The sequence below is a fragment of the Cloeon dipterum genome, chromosome X (genome assembly GCF_949628265.1).
Source record: "Cloeon dipterum chromosome X, ieCloDipt1.1, whole genome shotgun sequence".
Classification (NCBI taxonomy): domain Eukaryota; kingdom Metazoa; phylum Arthropoda; class Insecta; order Ephemeroptera; family Baetidae; genus Cloeon; species Cloeon dipterum.
In genome coordinates, this window is record NC_088790.1 from 3,238,135 (window position 1) to 3,265,427 (window position 27,293).

Genomic DNA, 27,293 nt, shown 5'->3' on the forward strand with positions numbered 1-27,293 from the left:
CTGAGATTAAAAATGGCCAAATCGACTCTATATTCCGTAGCCTCCCCCTCTTCCCTTTTGTTACTATACTTGAGTATTCTGCATTTTGAAAAATTTAATTTTTAAATTTTTAATATTTTAAATACCCAAAATATATCACCTTAAATTTGTGCCTGTAGGTTTTGGGGAAAATGTTGCACGAAGTGTCTGTTGCACATGCCGAGAAATTATTAAGACGGAGAAAACAAAAGCTTTTGAGATACAAAGGGTCAAAGTTTGAAAAATCGGCAATTTTTGTATCAGGTGAAGAGGCAGCAAAATAGGAATCGGACGATCGGATGGTTTCGACGCAGCAGTCATCCCTAACGTTAGACAAGAGTATTAAAACAGATTTAAATTCTAACCCTGGTGGCAGGTTGTTCCAGTGTAATTTTAATCAGTTTAATTAGTATTAATTTTAATTTCGAAAACAAGATTTTATTCTATCGTAAAAGGAAATCCCCGGCAAGTTTGCGTCTCTGCGTGAATTTAGCCCTGTGCCGGCGCACAAACCACACGTGTCTCTCACTCGCAAAGATAAAAGGTGGGGATCCCTTCTGCTAGGGGGGACGTATATTTAAGTCAGTAACCGCGCTTCCTCGACCCTGTCATTGACCTACCAGCTCGCTCGACGGACACACGGTAAGTCTTCAATCCACTCACTCAACTTCAAATATATAAACAGAAAAATTTCAAATTTAAAAGTGGTTTAGTGACTCGATATGCTCAAATAGCTGACCGGGCTGGGAGGCGCAACGGCGCCGATTCGCCACTTGCTGGTTTGCGCCAATTTCCAGCGCCTTTGTGGACAAATGCCTGGCGTTTCAATTAAAGACCTCGGTGCGGGGAGACGAAAAGATGGCGACTTTGGGCCCAAAGTTCCGTTGCGGCCACTCGGGCCACTCAGGCACCATGTTATCCGCTCGGCGGTGTTATCGGGACCCGGTGAGCTCATAGCCCACGGAAAATGCTGTGCAGAGGTTCTGAAGAAAATTAAATTAAATTAAAAGTGCTTTCCATAAATATTTTAACACACTATTCAGGCGAAAATAATAAAATTTTCATTGTTCTTAAAAATAAACCAATGGCTGGATTAGTCGATTATTAAAGTGCTTACCAGAATGCGGTCATGATCATAGTTATCTTTCTCAAGCTGATATCAAAATTCATGTATTTAAATTAATTTAAAACTAATGATGGATTTAATGGGTAGCGTTCAAAAGTTGAAAGCGATTGTAGGTTATTAAAATTAGCAAAGTCATCCTTCACAATCGTGCTCGTCTGTTGAAAACGAAGCGAAAATCATATTTTTCATTTATATTCAGTGTTTTTTTTTTTTCAAACGAATTGAGCACCCTGGTTGGGTAAGAGTGATAATTCCAACAAGAGAGTGTGCACAAGCAGTCCATGTTGTTGCCCTCTGCAATTCTTGCGAGTGTGAGGTTATATTCTCATTTTCACCACCTTGCAAAAAAAATTCAGAAAAAAAAGAAATGAAAAAATTACATATCATTAGACTCAACTTGATAAGATTAATCCTGAAAATATAGATTTTATTAAATTACTGACTAACCGCATAACCGCATAGGTTAATTTATTTTATTGCTCCATTTCCAGGTACCATGGGGGCAACAAAATTTCAAATAGTTCTGCTTATGGGGACTGCCTGTCAGCGCACGCAACCCGTACGACAGGTCACTTTTGCTCCCCACTCGCCGCTGCAGCGGCTATCGTATTCACTAAGGAGAGTGAAGGTACTTTTCTCTCCTTAGTATTAAGGAGAGTAAAGGTAGGAGATGCGAATAAACAGACAGAGTCACCAAAAGAGGGGAAGGGGTGGGGGGCGAACAACCAGCGAACAAGCGAAGTTCACCCCCACCCCTTCCCCTCTTTTGGTAACTCTGGCTGTTTATTCGCATCTCCTACCTTTACTCTCCTTACTTAGTATTCACAAGCCCTGCAGCAGCCGATGCGACATGAGTGTTTAGGCTAGATACCAAAGCGATATCACGCCTGAGGTATTTTATTTCATTAGTGAAGTGAATTTAACTATGTGCTAAAAAATTAGATTTATCGTGAATTCTTATAAGTCATATGCCCCTTTCCAGCTCTTGCACCAATCGTGTTTGTAAAGCTGTTGGCCGAGGGCACGTCAAGCGTGTGTTGATATGGAAATTACGATTTGAACCCGCATGGGGTAAGCTGAATAATTTGTTCTTAATTTGTTCTTGTTGTTTTAATATGATTATTTTATGATACTTTATTCTTAACGTGTGCCTTATTGCATTTTAATATGTTTCAATTATTATAAAATTACTCTGCCGGAAAAATGCGGAATTCTAAAGATTTATTGTATGCATGTTATTTTCGGAATTCTAAAGGTTTATTGTATGCATGTTATTTTCCAGTTCGACCTCCACTTCGTTACTACTTGGCCAAGATGGCGAGTTTTGCAATCGGGATTGAAAGCGTGTCTCCAACAGCACCGTCGTTCACGACAACAAGCGCCTCTGAGCCTGAACTGACAACAGCTAATTCTTTATCGGCCTCTACTACCGCGCTTCCAACACCTTCATATCGCCTACCGGGAGACCTGCGTCCAGAACATTACACTTTGGAAATTAAAACTTTCCTGGACGGAGAAAATTCGCGATTCGAGGGGCGCGTCCTGATTAGGGTTAAATGTGAGAAGGACACGTCTCGAGTGGTGGTGCATTCTACAGACCTCATCTTAAATACCGACCAAGTGAGAGTCGGAGACAAAGAAATCATCGGTCACGAGTTTGACACTCGAAACGAATTCTACATAATCAAACTGAAAGAGGAGCTGAAATCAGGAAGCAAATACGTTATTGAAATTCCCTTTGAGGGAAATTTGACCACCAGCTTGAAAGGATATTATCGAAGCAGCTATAAAGATAAAGCGACTGGAGACATAAAGTAAATAATTGTTTATTTTTATTTTTTGGTAAATGTTTAATAAATTTTCGACAGGTGGGTTGCAACAACGCAATTTGAAGCAATTGACGCCCGCAGAGCGTTTCCTTGCTTTGATGAGCCCGCGATGAAAGCTGTTTTCCAAGTGAACATGATTCGTCGCAAGGGTTTCACCTCCATCAGCAACATGACACTGGCAAAAACAGTCGAACTGTATGATTTTTAATTCAAATGTTTATTTAAGAAATTAATCCATTGGCTAATATAGTAAGGACGATTGGTTCCGCGACGAATACGTTGAGAGTGTGCGGATGTCGACGTACTTGTTGGCGTTTGTCGTTTCCGACTTTGCTCACCTCCAATCCAACCCTGGCAACACCACCTTCAGGGTTTGGGCTCGACAAGATGCCATTGAACAGGCCCGGTACTCGCTGGAAATCGGCCCAAAAGTACTGGATTTTTTCGAGGAGTATTTCAACGTTCCCTATCCCCTTCCTAAAATGGATATGATTGCTGTGCCGGATTTCTCGTCAGGTGCAATGGAAAACTGGGGATTGGTAACTTACAGGTAAATAAACTTCAAATTTTATTTATTTGTTTCATTATTATTTAAATATTGGACACCATTGGCGTAGGACTTAATTGCAATTTTGTTTCTTAGAATAGGTAGCTTTTGTTTTAATGTTACAGGCATTTTGATACAGTTGAGCAAGTTATGCATCCATTACAAATAGATACATTTTTTTAGTAAATTTCAAGATGAAAACGTCTATGAAAGATCACAGATGAGGAAATAATTATGCATAGCCAGAAAAGGAATATCTTGTTAATATAGTCCAATCCTTACAATTTGTTTTAGTCCATTCAAATTTATGGAATGTCGTTTTATAAAATCATATCTAATATAAGAAAAATCGTAAGAAGTTGTGAAAGGGAGAACTGGGTATTATCGTACTTCTTGTCATTTACAAAAAAAATCGGTTTGTTTAAATTTTGTTTAAAGTAAAATAATTCATTTTTAGTGAGAAGGCTATGTTGTATGAGGAAGGCGTTTCTGAAATAAATGATAAAGAAGAAGTGACGCGCGTCGTGGCCCACGAATTAGCACACCAGTGGTTTGGAAATTTGGTCACCATGAAGTGGTGGGATGATCTTTGGCTCAATGAAGGATTTGCTGTTTACGTTCAAGTGCTCGGAACTGATCACGTAATGCTATTAAAAAAATTCTTTTATTGATAACTATATAATTCGATTCTGTGTTAGGTTCAACCATCGATAAATTACCCTGACTCTAAGGCGGTTAGTTCTCTCCTGGACATCTTTTCTAAAGATTCCTTAAAATCGTCCCATCCAGTTTCAAATAATATTCAGCATCCCAGTGAAATCTGGCAATTATTTGATGACATAACATTCGCTAAAGGTTTCTATAAGTGTTTATTATTAATTTTGAAATTACAGCTTTTTTATTACAGGCTATCTAGTTTTGAGAATGTTAAACTACGTTTTGGGCGAGGAAACTTTCAGGCAAGGCGTTAGCAGATATTTGAAGACTCACCAATACGGCAATGCGGTCCAAAATGATTTGTGGGCCAGTTTTGAGGAACAGTCACGAGACGACTCTGCTCGAGGTATTTATTCAGATTATTTAAATAGCTTAAATTAATACAAACCTGAATTAATAAATTGTCACTGTTGAAATTTAAATCAAATTGTGTCGAGCAGATTCTAGTCGAACAGAAACGCCAAGAGAAGCGACAGTAAAAGAAATCATGGACAGCTGGACGCTTCAAACTGGATATCCGGTGATTCACGTAACGCGGAATTACGAGGCAGGCACCGCGGAGCTTACGCAGGTAATACCATTGTAGTGCCTGCCAATAGGTGGAACTCTCCTCCTCCTTTTCCAAAAGCTGCAGGGTTTCTTTTACTGTACCGCCTGCATCGGCCACTGCCAGCAACTCGCATCACTTCTTTGTTTTACCAGTTGCCTATATCTTCCCCCAGAATCGTTTTGTGACTGATTGGCTCGGCCGTTCGAGTGAGGATCGCGAGAGCTTGTGGTGGGTTCCCATCAGCTACACGGACCCGTCGAATGCAATCCTCGATATGAGCACCAAGCCTCGCTTCTGGATGAACACGTCAAACGCAACTCTCAAAGGATTGCCCAAAAAGGACCAATGGCTCCTGCTCAACGTCAATGCCACTGGTAAATTAATCATCCCCAAAACTTTTAAAATTAATGAACATAATTTTCCAGCTTTGTACCGGATAAACTATGATACTGAAAATTGGAATCTTTTGTCCACTGCGCTGAGAACCGAGAAAAACCACGGAGGAATTCCCACTTTGAACAGAGTGCAGATCATCGACGACGCGTTTAACCTGGCTAGGGCCGGTTTGCTCAATTACAATTTTACCCTGAACCTTCTTCGCTACCTCCGCCATGAAAGAGAGTACCTTCCTTGGCAAACCGCCTTCTCGAACCTGGAATATATTTCTGATATGACAAATCGAGGAGGAGGATACGGTCAGTTTAGAAAATTCGTCCGCGCTCTTCTAACTCCCGTTTACAATGCACTTGATGAACCATTCAAGTACGAAATTAAAATATTTATTTTCCGAATTTAATTAATTTTGTGTTCAGGATAAGTGTGGCCGGAGAAACTATCCCGCAGATGAAACACCGCGCTCAGGTTGTAAGCTGGTCATACTCCATGGGGGTTTCCGACTGCGAGGAAAAAGTCGTGGCTCTTTTCAAAACCTGGCAGCAACAAACCGAGGATCCAGACGTTGTTAATCCGTACTATTAAAACAAATGCATTCCCACATAAAATTAATTTTTTATTTTCTTGCAGTATTCCTGTTGAACTGAGAAGCGTGGTCTACTGCAACGCTGTAGCATCAGGAGGCGAACCGGCCTGGGACTTTTTGTGGAAGAGATTTTTGGGCTCGAACGTCGCCGCGGAAAAAAGTAAACTTCTGTCTGCCTTAGGATGCGCGCGAGAAATGTGGCTGTTGCACAGGTGAACACATAGCCGGAGTGTAATATGTTGGTAAACGCAATAATTGGAACTTTTCAGATATTTGTACATGTCCTTAAATGAAACTTCAGGCATTCGCAAGCAAGATATAGCTACCGTGTTTTATTCGGTGGCCACTAGCTCGAGCTTCTTCTACATTGCGAGAGAATTTCTTTTCTCCCGCATTAAAGATATTCACTCTTAGTGAGTTTTGCATGAGAATAATTAGATTCATATATTAATTGATTGAATTTTAGTGTTAGTCCGGATTTCTCTCAAATTGGATTACTTGTCAAACATGTTTCTCATTTAATGAGTACGAAAAATGATTTTGAGCAGGTAAAATCAAACTAAATTAATGAATTCTCCCTCTATTCATCTAATTACAATTACAGATCAAGCAGTTTGTGGAACTGAATTCGGAATACCTAAAAGATGTGAAATATGCAGTGAAAGAAGCACTAGAGAATGTTGAGTTGAACGTGCAGTGGCACTCCAGATACTATCCAACTGTAGTCGAGTGGCTCTCTTCCCACGAAAATGAGGAATTTTCAACGTGATCCGGTGCGAAAGCAACACTTTTTGTCTTAAATATGCATTTAACTAATTTTATTTCCTATTAAATAGTAGAGAGACACATTTAATCATAGATTTTTTTGATTTTTTAAATTTTCTTTTGTGGAGCATAAAGGAGAAAACCGAAATTTTGATTTAGTTTTGTTTTTGTATTTTTTTCTTTGGGACATTGTTTGTAATCGGATAGGGTGCATTGTGGGGACATCATATGTACTAATATGCTAAATGACAAATAAATTGAAATTGAAACATTATACACATAAAATTTAACTAAAAACTGAATGTCATTTCGAATTTCTTACAAACCAGCGCCTAATAAAAATAATTTATCAATAAACACTGAAAACCAATAATAAAAAAGAATCAGGAGCTTGGCTTCTCATCCGATACAATAATCAGTTTTTATTTTCTGAGGGTAGAAACCTAGCAAAATATGTTGCTGCCTGCGAGAACATTTTAAGTAATTTACTCATATCATCATTTCTTTATTAAACACTATCATGTGTACAACGAAGTAAATATTACAATTTGCATTTTATTTAGCTGGGCACTTTCCAGCTTGTGTCAGGCTCATCTTATTTTTATCACTCATTTTATTTAATTCACTCATATGACACGATTTTTGTCAACCATGTTATTCGAATATTAGTAATACCGATGCCTTGATTTAGCCTGAAATTTAAAAGAACGAAGCATGCATGTTTAGATTTTCACACGATACTACTAAAAATGTCGTTTTATTTGTTTAAATAGAAAAGAACAATTGATATTAATTTTTTCACTTCAGAAGAGATGAAATGTCTAGCTTTAAATCATTTTAAGTTTATTTTTCATTTCGGTGGAACAATTTTATAAGAAAATCAAATTTTTATTGGAATTCCAGTATCTGAAAATTGATATCTGAATCGAGAAAATTATTAGGTTACCAAAATCGCATGAAAAATCTCCCCTATAAATGCTTAGATGAAGCTGTAAAATATTTTGAACGCTTGCTTGCACTCGATTAACGTGTCATGCTGCGTTGAAGCGAGGAAAATTATTTGTGCGTAACGAAATATTTTTCTCACTATTGCTAGCACACTTAAAAGTGTATCGTTTTTATTTTGTCATTTTATATATAAAATATATATTTTAAATTATCTTGCGTTATTCTGTGTGTTAAAATGCTGGTCCCTCGTAGCAATCTGTTGTGTGTCGTCTCGATAATAGTTTGGCATAGTCGATCCTTCACTGTCATTGCTCAATGGACCATTTAGTCATTAGTTAAATCTGCATAGTCGTGGCAGAAGAGATTCGTGATTTGCAAAACCAGTTCGTAACTGCTCTTTTATTGTGGGTGAAAAACTATGGGGGGTGATGGGATTTTCCAGGAGGCATTTGATATCGTCTGCAATTTTTTGGTGTCTCATAAATATGAGGGTGTCCATGTTCCGCTAGAAAAATTCAAGTAGCTTTCCCGGAAAATCAGTGTGGAATTTTGAAAAAACGGAATTGACTAAATCGTGAATATCTCGAGTTCTAATGAAGCTAGACAGAACCTTAAATTTTGTGTAAAAAGATACTTATTTGTATGGCCAACAACGTCCGTTTTCACTACAATTCATATCTAATTTTCCAAATTTGAAAATTTATTCAATTTAGAAACGTTCAAAAAAGGTCACCTTAAATTTGTGCCTGTAGGTAATGGGAAAAATGTTGCACGAAGTATGTTTTGCACATGCCGAAAAATTATTAGGATGGAGAATCCAACTGCTTTTGAGATACAAATGGTCAAAGTTAAAAAAATCGGAATTTTTTGTATTAGGTGAAGAGGAAGAAAATGAAAACCCACTATCGGATGGTTTCGACTCAGGAGTCATGCCTAAGGTCAGACAAGAACATTAAAACACATTAAAATTCTTACCCTGGCCTCAGGTAGTTCCAGCATTAAAAAATTCATTAAAAAAGTAATTTATTAAAGTTTAGTCGGTTTAAATAAAGATTTTAAATTCGATTACGTATTATTATATCGTGAATTGAAAGCTCCGAAAAGTCTGCGTCACTGCGATAATTTAGCCCTGTGCCGCACATACCCAACGTCTCTCTCGCAAGGATAAAAAGTGGGGATCCCTGCTACTGGGAACGTAGATTTTAGACACCGCGCCACCTCGACCCTGCCATTGACCTTCCAGCTCGCTCGACGGCCTCACGGTAAGTCTTCAATCCACTCACTCATGTTCAGATACTTCAACAGATTCATTTTTAAATTTAAAAGTGCTTTCCGTTAATATTTTGACTAGATATGAAAAATTATAATAATTTGTATTGTTCTTAAAAAACAAAAATTATGGCTGGCTTTTAGCAGTTTATTATTATGCCCAGTATGCGGTCTTGATTATCTAGAAATTCATGCATTCTCAAATTCGTAAAATTCATTAAAATAAATAATTGCTTCAAAATCTATTCTAGGTTTAAAATTTGGGCAGCCGTGTATCCTTCACAAAACTACTCGTCTACTGATACGAAAAGAATATGTAAATGCTAACCATATTTTTAATTTATACGCCTCCTTATAGAGAAACTGGTTTTTGCGGGTGCCTAAAATTGGCTTCACCAGCGGAGCAAACACGAAAATAGTCATTGTCCTTGGTTGACCCCCAAATAATTTGATTTCCACATAGAAACATCTCTTGAATATTAATATTTTTACATTTAAATCATACAGCCAAGCACACTTAGAACATTTATTAATTTACCGGTAGAAATAAAATTGATTAAGAAGACCAAATATTTATAAAAGCTTATAAAAACATTGTATGGAAATACCAATTTTATGGTATGTGTGAATTTTTTGCCTGTGATTTTGTAATATAGGTAATATTAGTATGTAAACTAGGTTAGGATAGCGTTTATAGCACTTGCCGTATTTTAATAAGTCACCCAAAAAATATTGACTTAAATAGAATAAAAGATCTAAATTAAAAACTAAACTAAATTATTTGTTTAATGCTGACAGAACATTGCTATTATATTTTTACTTGTTTTATCAAAGCAGAAATTTCATCGATAATTCAATTACGCCGATTATTAAAACAGGATTGAACATTTAAAACGAAAATTGAGCATTCTGAAGGCGGTGGTTGGATTAGTGTGAAAAATCCAACTTTCATTATATTTTTTTCCCCGAATGGTATAACTATGCAATCCTTGCGATTGTAATTTTTTAAGGGATACTCATATCAACGACTTTGTAAAAAATTTCGGGGGGGAAAACAAAAATGAGAAATTACAAATAATTACATCATTCGTCTCGACTTAAAAAGATTATTCCTCAATATTTAAAAATTATGAACTTTATTGAATGACCGTATAGTTTAATTTTTGTTCCTCCATTTTCAGGCACCATGGGGTCGAAAAATTTGCAAATAGTTCTGCTCTTGATGGCGAGTTTGGCAATCGGGATTGAAAGCGCGTCTCCAAGCGCGCCGTCGTTCACCACATTAAGCGTCGCCGCGCCTGAACTGACAACAGCTAATTATTTATCGGCCTCTACTACCGCGCTTCCAACACCTTCATATCGCCTACCGGAAGACCTGCGTCCAGAACATTACACTTTGGAAATTAAAACTTTCCTTGACGGAGAAAATTCGCGATTCGAAGGACGCGTCCTGATTAGGGTTAAATGTGAGAAGGACACGTCTAGAGTGGTGCTGCATTCCACAGACCTCATCTTAAAAACTGACCAAGTGCGAGTCGGAGACAAAGAAATCATCGGTCACGAGTTTGACACTAAAAACGAATTCTACATAATCAACCTGAAAGAGGAGCTGAAATCAGGTAGCAAGTACTTGATTGAAATTCCCTTCGCGGGAAATTTGACCACCAACTTGAAAGGTTACTATCGAAGCAGCTATAAAGATAAAGCGACTGGAGACAAAAAGTATATATTGTTTATTTTTGTTTAAATGTATAATAAATCATTGACAGGTGGATTGCAACAACGCAATTCCAAGCAATTGACGCCCGCAGAGCGTTTCCTTGTTTTGATGAGCCCGCGATGAAAGCTGTTTTCCAAGTGAACATGATTCGGCGCAAGGGTTTCACCTCCATCAGCAACATGCCACTGGCCAAATCAGTCCAACTGTACGATTTTTAATTAAAATATTTATTTAAGAAATTAATCCACTCGCAAATATATAGTGAGGATGATTGGTTCCGCGATGAATACGTTGAGAGTGTGCGAATGTCGACGTACTTGGTGGCGTTTGTCGTTTCCGACTTTGCTCACCTCCAATCAAACCTTGGCAACACCACCTTCAGGGTGTGGGCTCGCCAAGATGCCATTGAACAGGCCCGATACTCGCTGGAAATCGGCCCAAAGGTTTTAGGTTTCCTTGAAGAGTATTTCAACATACGCTATCCACTTCCTAAAATGGATATGATCGCACTGCCAGATTTCGCGGGGGAAGGAATGGAAAACTGGGGATTGGTTACTTACAGGTAAATAACTTCTATTAATTTTTTTGTTCATTTTTCATTTATTAATTGTACACCATCAACGTGTGTGTACGACTTATTTACAAATTTTGTTTGCTACAACAGGCAGCCTTTGGGAATATCTTGTTAACATATATATAGTCCAATCAATACTATTTGTTTTAGCTCATTCAATTTAGAAAGATGGATGGTCATTTTATGTAACCATCTTATTTAAAAAAATTTCGTAAGGTATAGTAAGAGGCCAAGTGAGTATTAGGACTTCAAGTCATTTACAAAAATCGGTTTGTTTAAATTTTGTTTAAAGTAAAATAATTCATTTTTAGAGAGTCGGCTGTGTTGTATGAGGAAAGTACTTCTGATATAAATGCTAAAGAATGGGTGACGGTTGTTATCGCCCACGAATTAGCTCACCAGTGGTTTGGAAATTTGGTCACCATGAAGTGGTGGGATGACATTTGGCTCAACGAAGGATTTGCTTCTTACGTTCAAGGGCTCGGAACTAATCATGTAACGTTTTCTGGTATTTTGATTATATATTTATTCTTTATATTTCGATATGGTGTTAGGTTCAACCATCGTGGAATTATCCTGATTATATGGCGGTTAATGCTCTCCAGAAAATCTTTTCTAAAGATTCTTTAAAATCGTCACATCCCGTTTCAAATAATATTCAGCATCCCAGTGAAATCTGGCAATTATTTGATGACATATCATACTCTAAAGGTGTGTATGAGTTTTTAATAATAATGGTGAAATTCTATTTGATTTTATTATTATAGGTTATCTAGTTTCGCGAATGTTGAACTACGTTTTGGGTGAGGCAACTTTCAGGCGAGGCGTCAGCAAATATTTAGAAACTCACCAGTATGGCAATGCGGTCCAAGATGCTTTGTGGGCCACTTTTGAGGAACAGATGCGGGATGACTCTGCTAATGGTAGTCATTATTTTAAATAACTCAATTGATTCCAAAATGCATTTCTTGATTGTTACAATTTAAATCAAATTGTGTAGATTCTAGCAGTACGGATGAAGCGCCAAGAGAAGCGACAGTGAAAGAAATTATGGACAGCTGGACGCTTCAAACTGGATACCCGGTGATTTACGTCAAGCGCAATTACGAGGAAGGAACCGCTGAACTGTGGCAGGTAATATCATTAACCAAAAGCTGCTTATATTGTAACGCCTGCATCGGCCACTGCCAGCAACTCGCATCACTTCTATATTTTACCAGTTGCCTATATCTTTCCCCAGAATCGTTTTGTGACTGATTGGCTCGGCCGTTCGAGTGAGGATCGCGAGAGCTTGTGGTGGGTTCCCATCAGCTACACGGACCCTTCGAATGCACTGCTCGACATGAGCACCAAACCTCGCTTCTGGATGAACACGTCAAACGCAACTCTCAAAGGATTGCCCAAAAAGGACCAATGGCTGCTGCTCAACGTTAATGTCACTGGTAATATATAGCGAGATCATCTCCCTATTAAAAGTTGAAATTGAACCTTTTATTTTCCAGCTTTGTACCGGATAAACTATGATTCTGAAAATTGGGATCTTTTGTCCACTGCGCTGAGAACCGAGAAAAACCACGGAGGAATCCCCACTTTGAACAGAGTGCAGATCATCGATGACGCGTTTAACCTGGCTAGGGCCGGTTTGCTCAAGTACAATTTTGCCCTGAACCTCCTTCGCTACCTCCGCCACGAAAGAGAATACTTGCCATGGAAAGCCGTCTTCACAAACCTGGAATACTTGTACAGGACAACAAAACGAGGAGGAGGATACGGTCCATTTAGAAAATTCGTCCGCGCTCTTTTAACTCCCGTTTACAACGCACTTGATGAACCCTTCAAGTATGTAATGTTTTTTTTTTCTTCAATTAAAATAATTTTATGTTCAGGCCAACTGTTGCTGGAGACTCTCTCCCGCAGATCAAACATCGCGCTCAGGTGCTGGACTGGTCATGCTCCATGGGGGTGTCCGACTGCGAGGAAAAAGCCGTAGCTCTTTTCAAAACCTGGCAGCAGCAAACCGAGGATCAAGACGTTGTTAATCCGTACGATTGAATCAAATATGCGTCTATGTAAATTTAATTTTTTATTTTCTTTCAGTATTCCTGTTGAACTGAGAAGCGTAGTCTACTGCAAAGCAGTAGAATCTGGAGGCGAACCGGCCTGGGACTTTGTGTGGAAGAGATTTTTGAGCTCGAACGTCGCTGCAGAAAAAAGTAAACTTCTGTCTTCCTTAGGATGCGCTCGAGAAATGTGGCTGTTGCACAGGTGAACACATAGCCGGAGTGTAATATGTATGTTGGTAAAGGCAATAATTGGAAATTTTCAGATATTTGGACATGTCCTTGAACGAAACTTCAGGCATTCGCAAGCAAGATGCATCCATCGTGTTTAATTCGGTGGCCACTAGCGCGAGCGGCTTCTACATTGCGAGAGAATTTCTTTTCTCCCGCATCAAAGATATTCACTCGTAGTAAGTTTTGCGTGAGAATAATTAGATTCATATATTAATTGATTGAATTTTAGTGTTAGTCCGGATTTCTCTCAAATTGGATTCTTTGTCGAAGGTGTTTCTCATTTGATGAGTACGAAAAATGATTTTGAGCAGGTAAAATCAAACTAAATTAATTAATTCTCCCTCTATTCATCTAATTACAATTACAGATCAAACAGTTTGTGGAACTGAACTCTGAATACCTCAAAGGGGCGAAATTTGCAGTGAAGCAGGCACTGGAGAATGTCGAGTTGAACGTGCTGTGGTATTCGAGATACTACCCAACTCTTCTTTCTCTGCTCACGCTCTCTGCTCACGCAAGTGAAGAATTACCCCTTCCGCGTGCGTGATACGCGTGCGAAAGCAGTTCAATCTTTTTAACTTATTTTTTTGTATCCTTTTAAATAGGAGAGCAGCAAATTTAACCACTCATGGTTTATTTTTCTAACATTTATGTCTTCTTGTGCAGAGCAAAAAGGGGATATTTTAATTAATGTTTTAGGTTTCTTATATACTGTATAACGAAATAAAAACCGATCAGATGCATCTAAAAATTAAAAACGAAATGGAATATATTATAATATGACTTGACAGCCCAAATGTTTTATTTATTTAAAAAATTACAACGCGCTAAGACCATTTTCTTGCACTTTTAATCAATTAAGTCAGGAGACTGATTTCTCCTTTTAATAATAAGTCCGGGTCTGAGAGTATGCATATTCCATTCAGAACTTCTACCGATCTCATAAGTTTTCGGCTTCCAAAAGGTTTTGCTCAAAACGGGCTGGGTGGCGCACTCTGTTGCCGACTCGCCACTTGCTGGTTTTCGCACTTTTCCAGCGGCTTTAGGGACTAATGTCTGGATGAGTTTAAATTAAAGACCTTGGTTCGTGGAGGTGAAAAGATGGCCACTTTGGGCCCAAGCTTTTAAAATGTTATCTGCTCGGCGGTGATATTGGCCCACGGGATGTGCTGAGTAGCTAGACGTTGAGAAAATAACTTGTTTGGAAAATAGAAGTTAAAATACTTAAATTGTTCTAGCGGGTAGCATGATTTTTTTGCCCCTAACGAAAAATACTGATTTAAAACTTATAGAAATAACAATGAAAATGAAAAAATTTTATATTGAAGACAGCAATCATTTTTATTTACTTAAATAAAGTATTTAGTGATGCTTTTGATTCGTGCTCATTTAACCATTATATTTTACGATTAGAGGCTCAGAAAAAATTAGTCCAGCATGCAATCAAATTAAAATCGGTAAAATCCTGTCCTGGATCAAAATTATCTATTATTTTCAACAAGTGGAAATGAAGGATGTCTTTGTATTTAAAATGCAGGTTTCTTGAATAGTACTATTTAATAACAAAATTTAGAATAAGTTAACATTTGGCATTATTTGTGTGCTGACAAATCACATTACTTTTTGAGCAAGTTTTGAGTTCAAAAGGGCTTCAGGCAAGAACTCTTGGTGCAGTACGATTGCAGCCCGCTTTGAGAGGGCTTCTAGAGACGAGCGGTATTGCAGCCGGTAGCAGTGACTAGTCCAGTCTTCATCTTCAGGACTGTACTTGTTGACCAGCTCCTTTCCGATCAGGAATTTGCCCAGCAGCCTCCACAGCAGAACGTTGAACCGTTTCTCACTGAAAGCTTCGCCAATGACGAAGCAAATGTCCAGGACGAACGTCCTCGGAAATAGAGACACAGGGGAAAAAGTGCTGTTCGAACGTTTTGAGAAGAGCAAATCGCGAAAATTCTCAGCTTGAAAGTAAATCATAGCCAGCAAGTCCAGTTCGATGATGACAGCATTTTTTTGGCATTTGTAGGCGAGATCCTGCCCTGAAAACTGCACTGTCCACTGGTCGTCGTCCATTTCCACCTCGAGCCTCGTTTCGCCGATCAAGGACGAAAGCCAAAGCGTAATCAGTCCGGTCAATCTCTCGATGTCGGTGTGTTTCACCAAAATTTGATAAGGCGCTGGCGACTCATTGAAGGACAACTCATCAAGGGGCTTGAAAATCGGGCCGTAGGTGATGAAATTTTCCTTCTTGCAAAACTCCATCACGTCCGCGAGGCTTCTCCTCATGAACTTTGCAGTGTTCCCCACCGAACACGGCACTCTTTTCAAATTCAGGTCGCAGTTGAAGGGTAGGTAATTGGTGTGCACCACCATCAGGTTTTCCCCAAGGCGAGCAGAGTTCTTCACGAGGTCCACTAACTTGTTGTACAAATCCACTTGCGGAGAAATCTTTAAATTGGAGCTGAGAAAGTATTTTGTCTCCATTTCGGTGAAGGCAGAGCACAAATCCAAGTGCGTTCGGTCGCACACGATGTCCCCGTAACGCGTGGACAGCTGCACGCTAGTTTCTTTCTCGTTGATTCGAGAGACAAGAAGAATCGGCGCAGCAGGTTCAAACACGTGGACGATCGCTTCGGTCGTGTGGAACCACTGCTCCCGGCTTCGAAAGCCAACAGACTCGTAGCCATTGCAGAGTTTGTGGTTGAAAGGAAGCACTTGACTTAGAATAAAACCTGTAAAAAGGAGATTAATTTTTTTATAATCGTAAGAAGGGCTGGGAGATTTAGACGGTCGTCTTTTTTTCTGAGACTCTAGCTTTTAGTAAAGCACGAATCATGCGATTTTAAGCTATGAAAATTGTCTTAAAAACTGCTAAATCCATCTTAAAATGTTTATGAGACGTCTAAAATTAGTCTAAAGTCATCTTAATTTGTTAAAAATCAAATTAATAAGTATGAATTATATTTTGCTCTTGGATTTGTTCCAATTAGCGGAATTTTTTATCCAATAAATTTATTTTATTTTTTCAGAATAAATTAACGGTTTTATAGCTTCCGAAAATAGATTAGACAAGTTAACATAACAGTCAGACTAAAATTTTTAGAAAGTTTTCGTTAATTCCATTTTCCAGCTTGTTCATGACTCATAACATTTCGTACAATTAAAGCAATAATTAAATTACGTATGAACAAAGGCAAAAAATGACAAGCAGGATCTGCATAAACGCGCGAAACAAAAAATTGATTCGACGTTGTCACGTGCCGTGATTTGGTCAAATCTAAAATTTCTGGTCCTTGATTATAGAGATTAATTGTTACTAAATTTCACACAAAAATAATTACTAATGCTATAGTAAAAAAGGTAAATATTCTTAATTGTTATTAGTGTGTTACAGCATTTAATTAAATTTGCTGGAATTTTACCCCAATTGAAATGAATTGAACCAAAACAAGGACAGATCTCACTGGTTCTTCAACAGGTATAAAAATCGCAAATGAACCGCCTACTTGTTTATGCAAAACAATTAAGGTTTTGGCAAGAATCAGACGTTTTTAAAAGTTAATTTTAAGGTCAAATGGCTTGATTAGCATGATTCATGCTCATTATTAGTTTATAAAACGATTGGAAGCTCAGAAGTAAATAAATCTCTCATTACCAGAGATCGCAGCCATTTCGTTAATTTGCCAGGAATTTCCCCAGTCCCTCTGATTGTCTCCGTCAGCTGGAGTTCCTCCCTGGCCTTTGCACAAATTGACGATTATCTTTGGTCTTGAGGTCTGCGGCAGTCTTGCACAGGCCCCAGCAAGGAACTTTCTGGCGCTGGAGAAGAAGTCTTGGAGAAGTTCGCGGTTGCGGTTGATTTTCATTTTGCCCCCAATGTGGGGAAAGTTGAAAATGATGCAGTTTGGCGTTAAGTCATCTTCAGCGACGAGCTGGTTGTAAGACGTCAACTGTCTGGCATCGATTCCATAGAGAACACTCACTCCTGTAGCATTTAGTAATTATCAGGGCTGTGAAATTTAATTTGACGATCAACTATTTTTCAGATTAGACAGAAAAATAAAAAACCTAACTCCATTTTTTTATTACATTAAAAATGTATTCTTTTTTTAAATTATTCTCCTATGACATTTGGACAAAAACCTAAGATTTAACGCAGTGAAAATGAAAAATCTTGACTGTAAACACTAATCTCGAAAACCTTTTTAAAAATCGACTATACGTCGAAACAAACCCGTCCAAAATTCACATTCACAGGTATAAACTAATAACAAGTATGTTATTTCAAGAATGTAAAAAATTTTACCCGATTCCTTGAGCAATTGGACATTTTCTTTGGCACCCTCTAAAATTTTGTCCTCATCCTCGAAACAGGTTGCAATCACGCAGCGAAGTTTATCGGCATGTTGTTGCTTAAATTTGAGAGAAAAAGAGAAGTTTCCTTCGCCCAAAAACAAAATTCCGTCGTCGCGGCTAAAGAGGCTGGGATCCATGGTGCCAAAATGCAGCCTATCTATATTCTGTTGCGATTTCAAGTGTTAAGTGTTAAGGTGTGTAACCAAGGCCATCGCCATGCAGGAGTATGTATACAAATTTTCAAATTTCCCGCGTGAACACTTGTTATGATTTCGTCGCTCTCGTTGGGCGACGTTGTCACTTGTCTCTCATTCGCTGCAACGTTGCCTATGACGTCACTTTTCACTAAAAGTAAGGGAACAACACACGACGTGATAACATGGTGTGAACTTTGGCCAGTTATTTTTGTAAATAGATCGATCAGGGACGATTAATAGACACTCCAGAAGTTGCGGCACGGTAGATCAATTGTTGTTCGTCTGTTGGAAGCGGAATCGGCTTCGAAATGAGTGTGGACACGTACGGGCCGAGCTCGCAAACGCTCACCTTCTTGGATACCGACGAAGGCGCCGATCTGTTGGGGGCAGACACGCAGGGTTCAGAGTTTGATTTTAAGGACTTCACGATGCCCTCGCAGAGTCAGACTCAGGCGTCCCAACTCGACCTGGGACACCACCCGATATTGCCTGGACAGGTCAGTGCTCGCTCCACGAATTCCTAAATTGTAGTGGTTTTATCTAATTGCGCAACGGCTGCACTACGATAGTGAATTTAAAAAAAATTGCTGATGATAACAGGCCACGATGGCTGACGAATTGCGCGGGTATTATTTATAATTTTACTTCAATTTCAGGTCAATGGGTTAATTTTGGAGAATGGCTCGGATCGGGATATTGTTGCGGTCACTAACGCGGTGGGTGAACTCCAATTCGAAGAAGAGGATGAGGAAGCGTACTACAACAGGGTGAGAATCTTATCACCTGTATTAATTTGAAGAAAATGTTTTGCCAAACCCACTTTTTTCTAGGACCTTCCTGAATTTGCCTGCCGTTACTGCTGCATTCACGACCCAGGGTGCGTGGTGATGTGCAACATTTGCAAAAAGTGGTTCTGCAATGGCCGTGGTAACACTTCCGGCTCGCACATCGTAAACCACTTGGTCAGGGCCAAACACAAAGAGGTGACCCTGCACAAGGACGGGCCCCTCGGAGAGACCGTGCTCGAGTGCTACTCGTGCGGCGTGCGAAATGTTTTCGTTCTTGGGTTCATTCCAGCCAAAGCTGATTCGGTTGTGGTTCTGCTCTGTCGCCAGCCGTGTGCTGCCCAGAACTCACTCAAGGACATGAACTGGTTCGTATCAATCTAAATTGTAACCATCAGTGTCTCAAGACTTGTTTTAATCAACAGGGACCAGGAGCAGTGGAAGCCATTGATTGCGGACAGGTGCTTTTTATCTTGGCTGGTCAAGAATCCAAGCGAACGAGACCAGACGAGGGCTAGGCAAATCACTGCCCAGCAGATAAACAAACTCGAGGAGTTGTGGAAGGAAAACAGCGAAGCCACTTACCAGGACTTGGAAAAGCCTGGAGTGGACGAGGATCCTCAGCAAGTGTTGTTGAGGTGCGTCCCACTCATACAAAATAATATACAATTATATATATTTATTGAATTCCATCAGGTATGAGGACGGATACCAGTACCAAAACATCTTCGGACCGTTGGTGAAGCTCGAGGCGGACTATGATAAACGGCTCAAGGAGTCGCAAACACAGGACAACATCGAGGTCCGCTGGGATGTCGGTCTCAACAAGAAAACCATAGCGTATTTTACCCTCGCAAAGACTGATGGCGGTAAGTTCTTTAATTTTTTAAAAAGCCCTTGATATGCGGATTCACTAACAGATAGCGCCACCGATTTTTTTTCTGATAAAAAGGCTAATTCCTGCTGTTGTGCGTTCTGAATTTTGGTGATATTAACATACAATTTTTCTATTTCGCATAGCTTTGAGCTACAACCTCGAAAACGACTTAAAAACTAATTAAAGATCAATATTTTGTTCAATTAAGATGATTTTTGGTATTGCTTGGGTTTTTCGACTGTTGGTTCCTTTTTTATTTTCTGAAAAAAAAACACCTAATTTTTCCATAGAGGTCACTTTTGGGTCAGTAAAACGTTTTAAATTTAAAAAAAAATATTGAAGCTGATTAAATAATACTGTGTTTGACACATAAACCTGTTGTATTTAGCAAATATTTTTACTCGGCAAATATTTAAAAAATAAATAATTAAATTCTCAAGTATTTTTTTTTTAATTTCGATCAGATAGTATAATATTTTCTATCTATCTCTTGACTTTTTTCATAATTATTTCAATCCATTTGTAATGATGCATAGAAAATATCGCATTTAAAAAAACGAGAAATTGTCAAAATTATTAAAATCAAACATTGATCAATTCAAATTTAATGAAATTTTAATGATTTGCTCGGGACTTCCTATGATAAGGTTTTATCAAAGAGGAGTGGGGACATTGAGTCGTCTCTCTGCGAACGTTTTGGTTCGGTGCGTCTCTTGGAGAGGTAGCAACAATTCAAAGCTTATTGAATTGTGTCGCGTTTGTGTATATATTTGCTGAACAAACAATGTGACGTGTCTGTTGAGTGACTGGTTATTGTTTGATGGAATGGAGGTATCCCTTCGGGCAATAATGCACAACAGCAGTATTGAACCTGAAAAAACTGTAGAAGTTTATTAAAATAGAAAAACCGCTGGCACCATCTTTAAACACCAAGAAACTTTCGCAATTACCATATTTTTACTGACATTTCAGACATGAAGTTGATGCACGGAGATGAGCTGCGCCTCCGGTATTTGGGAGAGCTCCACAAGCCTTGGTCAGGGGTTGGACACGTGATTAAAATTCCCGACAACTTTGGAGAGGAGGTTGGTATTGAGCTGAAGAGCAGCAGCGGTGCTCCTACTGACTGCGTGTCAAACTTTGTCGTCGATTTCATCTGGAAGTCCACTTCCTTTGACAGGTTTGCTTTAACAAAAAGATGATGAAGCAGTTTTAGATTTATACTGATCAAATTTAGAATGCAACAAGCTCTGCGGAAATTCGCTGTCGATGAACACTCGGTTTCCAGCTACATTTACCGTCGCCTCTTAGGCCACGAGGTTGAGGAGATATTGTTCCGCTGCAACCTACCCAAGCATTTCTCGGCCCCAAACCTGCCAGATCTCAACAGGTCTCAGGCGAGTTATCGATTAAAAAACCTCTTCTTTCAAGTGCTAACTTTAAATTATTGTCGATCAGGTGTACGCAGTAAAGCAAGCACTGCAGCGTCCCTTGTCTCTGATTCAGGGTCCTCCTGGAACAGGAAAGACCGTCACCTCTGCGTCCATAGTTTATCACCTGGTCAAGCAGAGCGGAGGCTCTGTTCTCGTCTGTGCTCCGTCGAACACTGCTGTTGACCAGCTGACGGAAAAAATCCATCTCACGGGACTTAAAGTCGTCCGTCTCTGCGCCAAGTCGAGGGAAGCGATTGACTCGCCGGTTTCTTTCCTCGCTCTACACAATCAAATCCGAAACATGGACAGGTAAAAATTTGCTGTTTTGATTTTTTCTATTGTTAAAGTAACAGTATTGTTATTGAAAAAATGGAAATGTTTATTTTGGGGCGGAAAACATGACTCCAAAGGTGGTCAAATTCAGTTAAATTCAAAAATTAATCAAAACTCACGGGCGAGGAAATGATTTCAATCCCCCTCTAGGGATTCTTGACAACAACATAAGCAATGCTAGATTGAACGTTTCGGGCTCGTCCATGTTAATATCACAAAAGTAAAGAAGCCATGACTTGCTTATTAACCATGAATTTCTAATGCAAATTCAATAATAAAATCTGCATTTTCAGTAACACCGAGTTGCAGAAATTGCAGCAGTTAAAGGACGAGACAGGAGAACTCTCATCAGTGGACGAAAAACGCTACCGTATGCTGAAAAAGAGCGCCGAGCGAGAGCTGCTGGAGGCGGCCGACGTGATTTGCTGCACGTGCGTGGGTGCTGGTGACCCCCGACTGCTGCGCCAGAAATTCCAATCAATCCTGATCGACGAGAGCATGCAGGCGACTGAGCCTGAGTGCATGGTGCCTGTCGTGCTGGGAGCCAAACAGCTGATCCTGGTCGGCGATCACTGCCAGTTGGGGCCGGTGGTCATGTGCAAGAAGGCCGCCAGGGCCGGTCTCTCCCAGTCGCTCTTTGAACGACTCGTTGTGCTGGGAATCAAACCGTTCCGACTTGAGGTGCAGTACCGCATGCACCCTGAGCTATCCAAATTCCCGTCAAACTTTTTCTACGAGGGCTCTCTGCAAAATGGAGTGAGCGATGGTAAGTTTAACTGACAATTCTTAAAAGTCCTGCTCTTTTTGGTGTCAAAATGACCAAGCTTCCAGAAATCAGAGTGCAATCAAGTTCTGATGAATCTAGAACATTAAATTTTGTGCTTAATGATACCTTTTTAAACAGTCAACAACTTTCTAACTTCAGCCTAATTTTTTTGGAATTATTTTAATTTATTTTTCATTTCTGAATTTCTCAAAAACATATTTTTTTGGTACGGAACAATATGTTGCTCTGAGGGTGTGCATCATGCGTAGAAATTTTCAGGGTGGGGAAAATTCAAGTTTTTGAGATATATGGAAGGTCAAAGGTTGAATAAAGTGGTTGGGAGAAAATTGAAAAAATCAAAATGGGTCGATTTTGACGTGCGGAACATGTTGGAGGTCAAGATGAGATTGGGTAATAAATGGAACCCTGGCGTCAGGGTAGCCCTCTAGCGATCGTTAGCACCTTTAACGATGATCTGTATCGATTCGATTTCCAAGATATGCGCCCCGTTGGTATGGCCAAGTCAAGAGCTTTCAGAATATGTTCAACTCGACCCCTTTTGAAAGTCACCAGGGTGCTCTGAAAACGCCCTCGTTCATGAGTGCCATGATGGCTTCTAAAAGGGGTCAAGTTGCTTAATATATGTTCTTAAAGCTCTCGACCATTCCAGCAGTGCTCAAATTTTGCAAATCAAACCAATACAGAGCCCTTCGTGTGACGTTCAAGTGGCCATCAATTGCTCGTTAGCTTACATGACGCCAGGGTTCGATTTTTTTACCTGTTCTGATGGTCTTGTGTCACCTCAGGGGCGGCCTCAAGTAATTTTCATCATTAATTTTCATTTTTTTTTCTTAAAAAAGAAACATTATTTTAATGAAATTGTAATTTTTAGATGACAGAAGGCTGAAAGGCATCGATTTTCCTTGGCCGCAACCAGACAAGCCAATGTTCTTCTACGTAACTCAGGGCCAGGAGGAAATCGCTGGATCCGGAACGTCGTATCTGAACAGGACTGAAGCATCAAACGTTGAAAAAATCACCACACGATTCCTGAAAGCTGGTATGAAGCCAGAGCAAATCGGAATCATCACTCCCTACGAAGGCCAACGTGCTTACCTGGTTTGTCCAGCTCTCTCTCTCTCTCTCTCTCTCTCTCTCTCTCTCTCTCTCTCTCTCTCTCTCTCTCTCTCTCCCTTTACCAACCTTATTTTAAATTTTAATTAAAAACACAGGTTCAGTACATGCAGTATCAAGGCTCTCTCCATGCCAAGTTATACCAAGAAATAGAAGTGGCCAGCGTGGACGCCTTCCAGGGCCGAGAAAAAGATTTGATCATAATGTCATGCGTCCGCTCCAACGAGCACCAGGGTATCGGATTCCTTAACGACCCACGCCGACTGAACGTCGCTCTCACTCGCTCTAAATACGGCAACATCATCGTGGGCAATCCCAAAATTCTCTCTAAGGTGAGTGAATTGGACCATTTTAGGGCCCGTCTCTAATAACAATCCCTTTTGCAGCAACCGTTGTGGAATAACCTCCTCAACTTCTACAAAGAAAACAAGGTGCTGGTCGAAGGGCCACTCAACAACCTGAAAGAATCGCTGATCCAGTTCGCCAAACCAAAGAAGCTGGTCAACTCTGCCAATCCTGGCACACATTTCATGCTGACCACCATGTACGACGCGCGGGAGGCTATGGTTGCCGGCAGTATTTACGACAGAAGCGGTGGTGGACACATGAACGGAATGGCTGGACCCTCGACTTACTACAGACCTAATCACTGTAAGTATTACCGTCTAAGCAGACGGAAAATTTTAATGAATAATTGGTGCTCAATAGACTTATTTTTTTGGCACAATTTTTGGCATTTAAATGGGATACTTCTGAAAAAATTTAAGTGTTTATCAAAATCACAATAAAAATTGCCCATTGGCTCGCATTGTTAAGGCACTCTCAGGAGTGTCAAAGTAATGGGAGGTATTTGAGCAGTTCGGAGTTCTAATACTGGCTACCTAATGTCAGAGATGGCAAAAAGTGGTTAGTTTAGTGGCTCGAAATGCTCAAATTGCTCAACGGGCTGGGAGGCGCACCGGCGCCGACTCGCAACTTGCTGGTTTGCACCTTTCCAGCAGCATGCGTGATTTGGCTTCACGGGACGAATGTCTAGCGTTTCAATGCAGTCCTCGGTGCGGAGGCAAGTGGCCCTTGAGTGGGCTGGGTCCCTGTGCGGCCTGGTGCGCCCATGTTATCCGTTCGCGGTGTTATTGGGACCCGGGTTGCAGCATTCGTGCTAGTGCAGTGCGCGCCCTTCCCGGTCCGAAAGGACAGGGATAAAAAAGAACAAAAAAAGCAAAAAAAAAAATGTAAATTTCTTCTTTATCGCCAACATTTTCGTTACAGGTTTGTGGCCTGGTGCTCAAATGGACCCGTATAACCGAACCCACGATTCCATCAGTTACATTTCTCCGGAGAGGGCGCAGGCTGCGATGAACAACATGCCAGTGCCAGTCGGCATGTTTATGAACATGAATCACGTCCCTCCAAGATTCTACAATCAACACCAACAGTCCATGCAGAGTGAGTTTTCACGCCAAATGTTTTTATCGCTTTGTCTAACCTTCTGGTATTCCAGACATGCGCGGACGAGGCGCGGGCCGTGGCGGAAACTCCAGAGGTGCCAGAGGAGGAAAACCCGGCCGTGGAATCCTCCGCACCGGCGGCCAGAGCTTTAACAGCCAGGATGCGTCCCAACCGTACAGCCAAAACGTGCCACTCACACAAGGAATGTCACAGGTACGAGAAATCTCATTTTTTTTAAATGCCCCTTGACCAAATCAGTATAAAATCTGTAAATTTGCGAATTCCAAAGCAAATCCAAAGCAATCTACGCGTTTTTACGCGGGAAGGCGTATTTTCAATTCAGAAACGGAATCTGACCAATAGGTGAATTAAAAAAACACCTTAAATTAGCGCAGATTTTGGGGACGTTGGCGACGGTGGGGTGGCAGAGGGGCCTAAAACACACAGAATTTCACGGCGTTTACTGTACGGCCCAGAGGAGCCGAGTTAATATTTTTTTAATTTGGAAAAAACGTGAATTTTTGACACAAACTTTCAGTTTTGGGGCCCGGGCGAGGCCCTATGGGCTGGACGGCGCTGATTGATGCCCCCTGGTGGGGCATGTCCATCCGTGATCGAGTTTCCAAATTTTGACCATTTTTCGAATTATTTACTAATTTTTTTCCGCCGAATTTCCGACAATTTTTCCATGATTCTGCCGGTCATATCTTTGGTCCGGGGAAAAATTTCGATAAAATGGCTTTCAATCGACGCGAAATTTATCTGGGATCACTTTAATATCAAATACGAGCCGATCTGATCAAAATCCTAATTTTTTATTTTCAAAAACGTGAATTTTGCACTTTCTCTGTAAGGATGATACCACGGGAAATGGAATTTTTTCCAAACGGAGTAAACTTAAAAGAGTTCAACTGACTCCATCGCACCGAAAAGACCGCCGCCGGTTTTTCAGAATTTTGGTGCCCATAGAAAAATAAAATTGATTTTTTTCGGTTTTTTCGGCTTCACGACGCGAAAATGGTTTTATTTTTCTTAAAATTCGGTCGCTAGTCGGATCGTCAACCACGACCCCTCATCAGACAGGTTTTTGATTTGACTTGTACTTGGGATACCTAAATAACCTTTTTCAGGGTACCCTGACCTGAGATCCGCTCCCAGGCCAGTTTTTAACGCCTTTTCACTAATTTTGAGTATATTTGCGATACTCACCCTTGCCTGTCATCGACCTTCCTCAGGTCACATGACCTCAGGTCACATGACCTGAGGACTTTTATTATATTTTAGTCTTTTGGTCGATCTGGCCGCCTCGGCAGACAGTTGCCCAAAGGGCTGGCGCGAAGCTACTCTTCTGGTATCTAACAATGGACAATTGACGTTTTACAGGGAATGTCGCAGCCAGGTTTCAGTCTGTCTCAGGCTGGACTGTCGCAGCCGGAATTCTCTCAGGACAGCAGCTACATGATGGGAGGTGACTACCACTCGCAGGTCGACGGACTGCTGTCCCAGGACTCGACGTACCAGGGCGACCGGTCGGCCTTCTACTCTGGCGCATCTCAGGGCGGCCACTTCTCACAGCCGTACTGAACGCAAACGGAGGATCACACACCTAAATTCGCAAATCCCAGGCTCGCGTCGCGACTGAGCAAGGTTGAGTTACGAGAAATGAGCTGCTGCACAGAAACACACACACAAAGTTGTGAAGTTGAAGGAGGAGAAAAGGCCCTAGAAGTGGATTTACAGATTGACTCGTGGACTCTCGTCCCTGCCGAGGAGTCGATTATTCCAGTCACATGGTGCCGCTGAGATTGCGACCAGACTGGGATGGGGGATTTTAGACGGAGGCAGCGGACAGAGCATCCTGGATCTGAGGCAGCGATCGTTCAGTACCAACCGCTTTGGTCTTGAATCAAAATATCACATGGAGTAATGAAAGCACCGCAACAAATGGAGAAGAAGACGACAACTAACATAATTAACCATCACCACCACCACCACTACCGCCGCAACCACCAGCAACATAGTAATCAACAATGCAACAGAGTTAACTCAAAGCAATCAATAATATTTTCAGTTTAGACGTAGAGTTTGCTAATCAATCCACTGAGAAGCGTTTATGTCTTTTATTGTTAGTCGGGGTCACATTTTTTTAAGTCTCTCATCTTAGGAAGATCAATTTGTGTTGAGGGGCATATCAAGTATTCGGTCCATTTGGCACAGATTATGTGGGCGATCATTTGACTTTCGGTTTTTGAAGCACCGCTCTGTAATAACTTTTTATGCTCCTCAAACTGGCAAAAATGTACTTTTTTTCTGTACTCCTTTTTTCAGTTTCAGTAGGGAAAAATAAAATTATTTTTGCGATTGGGTATCAACTGCTGTTTTAATAACTTGCTCCTTGAACCATTATTTCTACAGAATTTTAGTTTTGGCTGCAACTCATTCATGAGAAGGGACGTGAAAATAAAAAAGTAGGGTTTTCAGCATTCTGATACAATTTCATAATTGATTATTTGTTGTAAAGTAATAATGTTATGATGAGTTGGTTCAAAACTGATTAATCGTTAGATTCACCTCAAAATTTGGAAAGATGAAATATTTTTGTGCATCCCGCCCGCGAGTCTTAGCGCCTA

The 27,293-nt window shown here is 40.3% G+C and overlaps 4 protein-coding genes across 5 annotated transcripts; 3 read left to right on the forward strand and 1 right to left on the reverse strand.

The window, feature by feature from the left end:
• The first annotated feature begins 1,975 nt into the window (after positions 1-1,975).
• LOC135947252 (aminopeptidase N-like) lies at positions 1,976-6,805 on the forward strand. The gene is made up of 15 exons (XM_065495962.1): positions 1,976-2,215; positions 2,427-2,958; positions 3,013-3,168; positions 3,224-3,523; positions 3,978-4,161; positions 4,219-4,375; positions 4,428-4,583; positions 4,678-4,808; positions 4,960-5,161; positions 5,213-5,549; positions 5,600-5,755; positions 5,811-5,978; positions 6,036-6,179; positions 6,233-6,314; positions 6,371-6,805. Exons 1-15 carry the CDS (start codon positions 2,113-2,115, stop codon positions 6,533-6,535), a joined length of 2,973 nt encoding a protein of 990 aa, XP_065352034.1. The 5' UTR covers positions 1,976-2,112; the 3' UTR covers positions 6,536-6,805.
• Positions 6,806-8,672: 1,867 nt separating this feature from the next.
• Positions 8,673-14,126, forward strand: LOC135947246 (aminopeptidase Ey-like). 2 transcript variants are annotated; one of them, XM_065495956.1, is made up of 16 exons: positions 8,728-8,741; positions 9,000-9,064; positions 9,930-10,470; positions 10,518-10,673; positions 10,731-11,030; positions 11,354-11,537; positions 11,597-11,753; positions 11,810-11,965; positions 12,043-12,176; positions 12,283-12,484; positions 12,545-12,881; positions 12,929-13,084; positions 13,140-13,307; positions 13,369-13,512; positions 13,566-13,647; positions 13,704-14,126. In XM_065495956.1, the coding sequence occupies exons 3-16, from the start codon at positions 9,935-9,937 to the stop codon at positions 13,881-13,883; spliced, it is 2,892 nt and encodes a 963-aa protein (XP_065352028.1). In that variant the 5' UTR covers positions 8,728-8,741; positions 9,000-9,064; positions 9,930-9,934; the 3' UTR covers positions 13,884-14,126. The 2 variants fall into 2 exon arrangements, with proteins under 2 accessions (XP_065352027.1, XP_065352028.1); XM_065495955.1 differs by lacking the exon at positions 9,000-9,064 and having other exon boundaries at positions 8,673-8,741.
• Positions 14,127-14,874: 748 nt separating this feature from the next.
• Positions 14,875-17,899, reverse strand: LOC135947251 (uncharacterized). The gene is made up of 3 exons (XM_065495960.1): positions 17,640-17,899; positions 16,989-17,318; positions 14,875-16,065 (listed from the first exon to the last, which is right to left on the reverse strand). Exons 1-3 carry the CDS (start codon positions 17,824-17,826, stop codon positions 14,948-14,950), a joined length of 1,635 nt encoding a protein of 544 aa, XP_065352032.1. The 5' UTR covers positions 17,827-17,899; the 3' UTR covers positions 14,875-14,947.
• A 133-nt stretch (positions 17,900-18,032) lies between these two features.
• On the forward strand, positions 18,033-27,031 carry Upf1 (Upf1 RNA helicase). The gene is made up of 15 exons (XM_065495953.1): positions 18,033-18,383; positions 18,543-18,653; positions 18,717-19,039; positions 19,097-19,309; positions 19,368-19,540; positions 20,521-20,728; positions 20,786-20,945; positions 21,007-21,290; positions 21,608-22,080; positions 22,973-23,199; positions 23,313-23,546; positions 23,601-23,865; positions 24,484-24,660; positions 24,716-24,876; positions 26,047-27,031. Exons 1-15 carry the CDS (start codon positions 18,195-18,197, stop codon positions 26,245-26,247), a joined length of 3,399 nt encoding a protein of 1,132 aa, XP_065352025.1. The 5' UTR covers positions 18,033-18,194; the 3' UTR covers positions 26,248-27,031.
• The last annotated feature ends 262 nt before the right edge of the window (positions 27,032-27,293 follow it).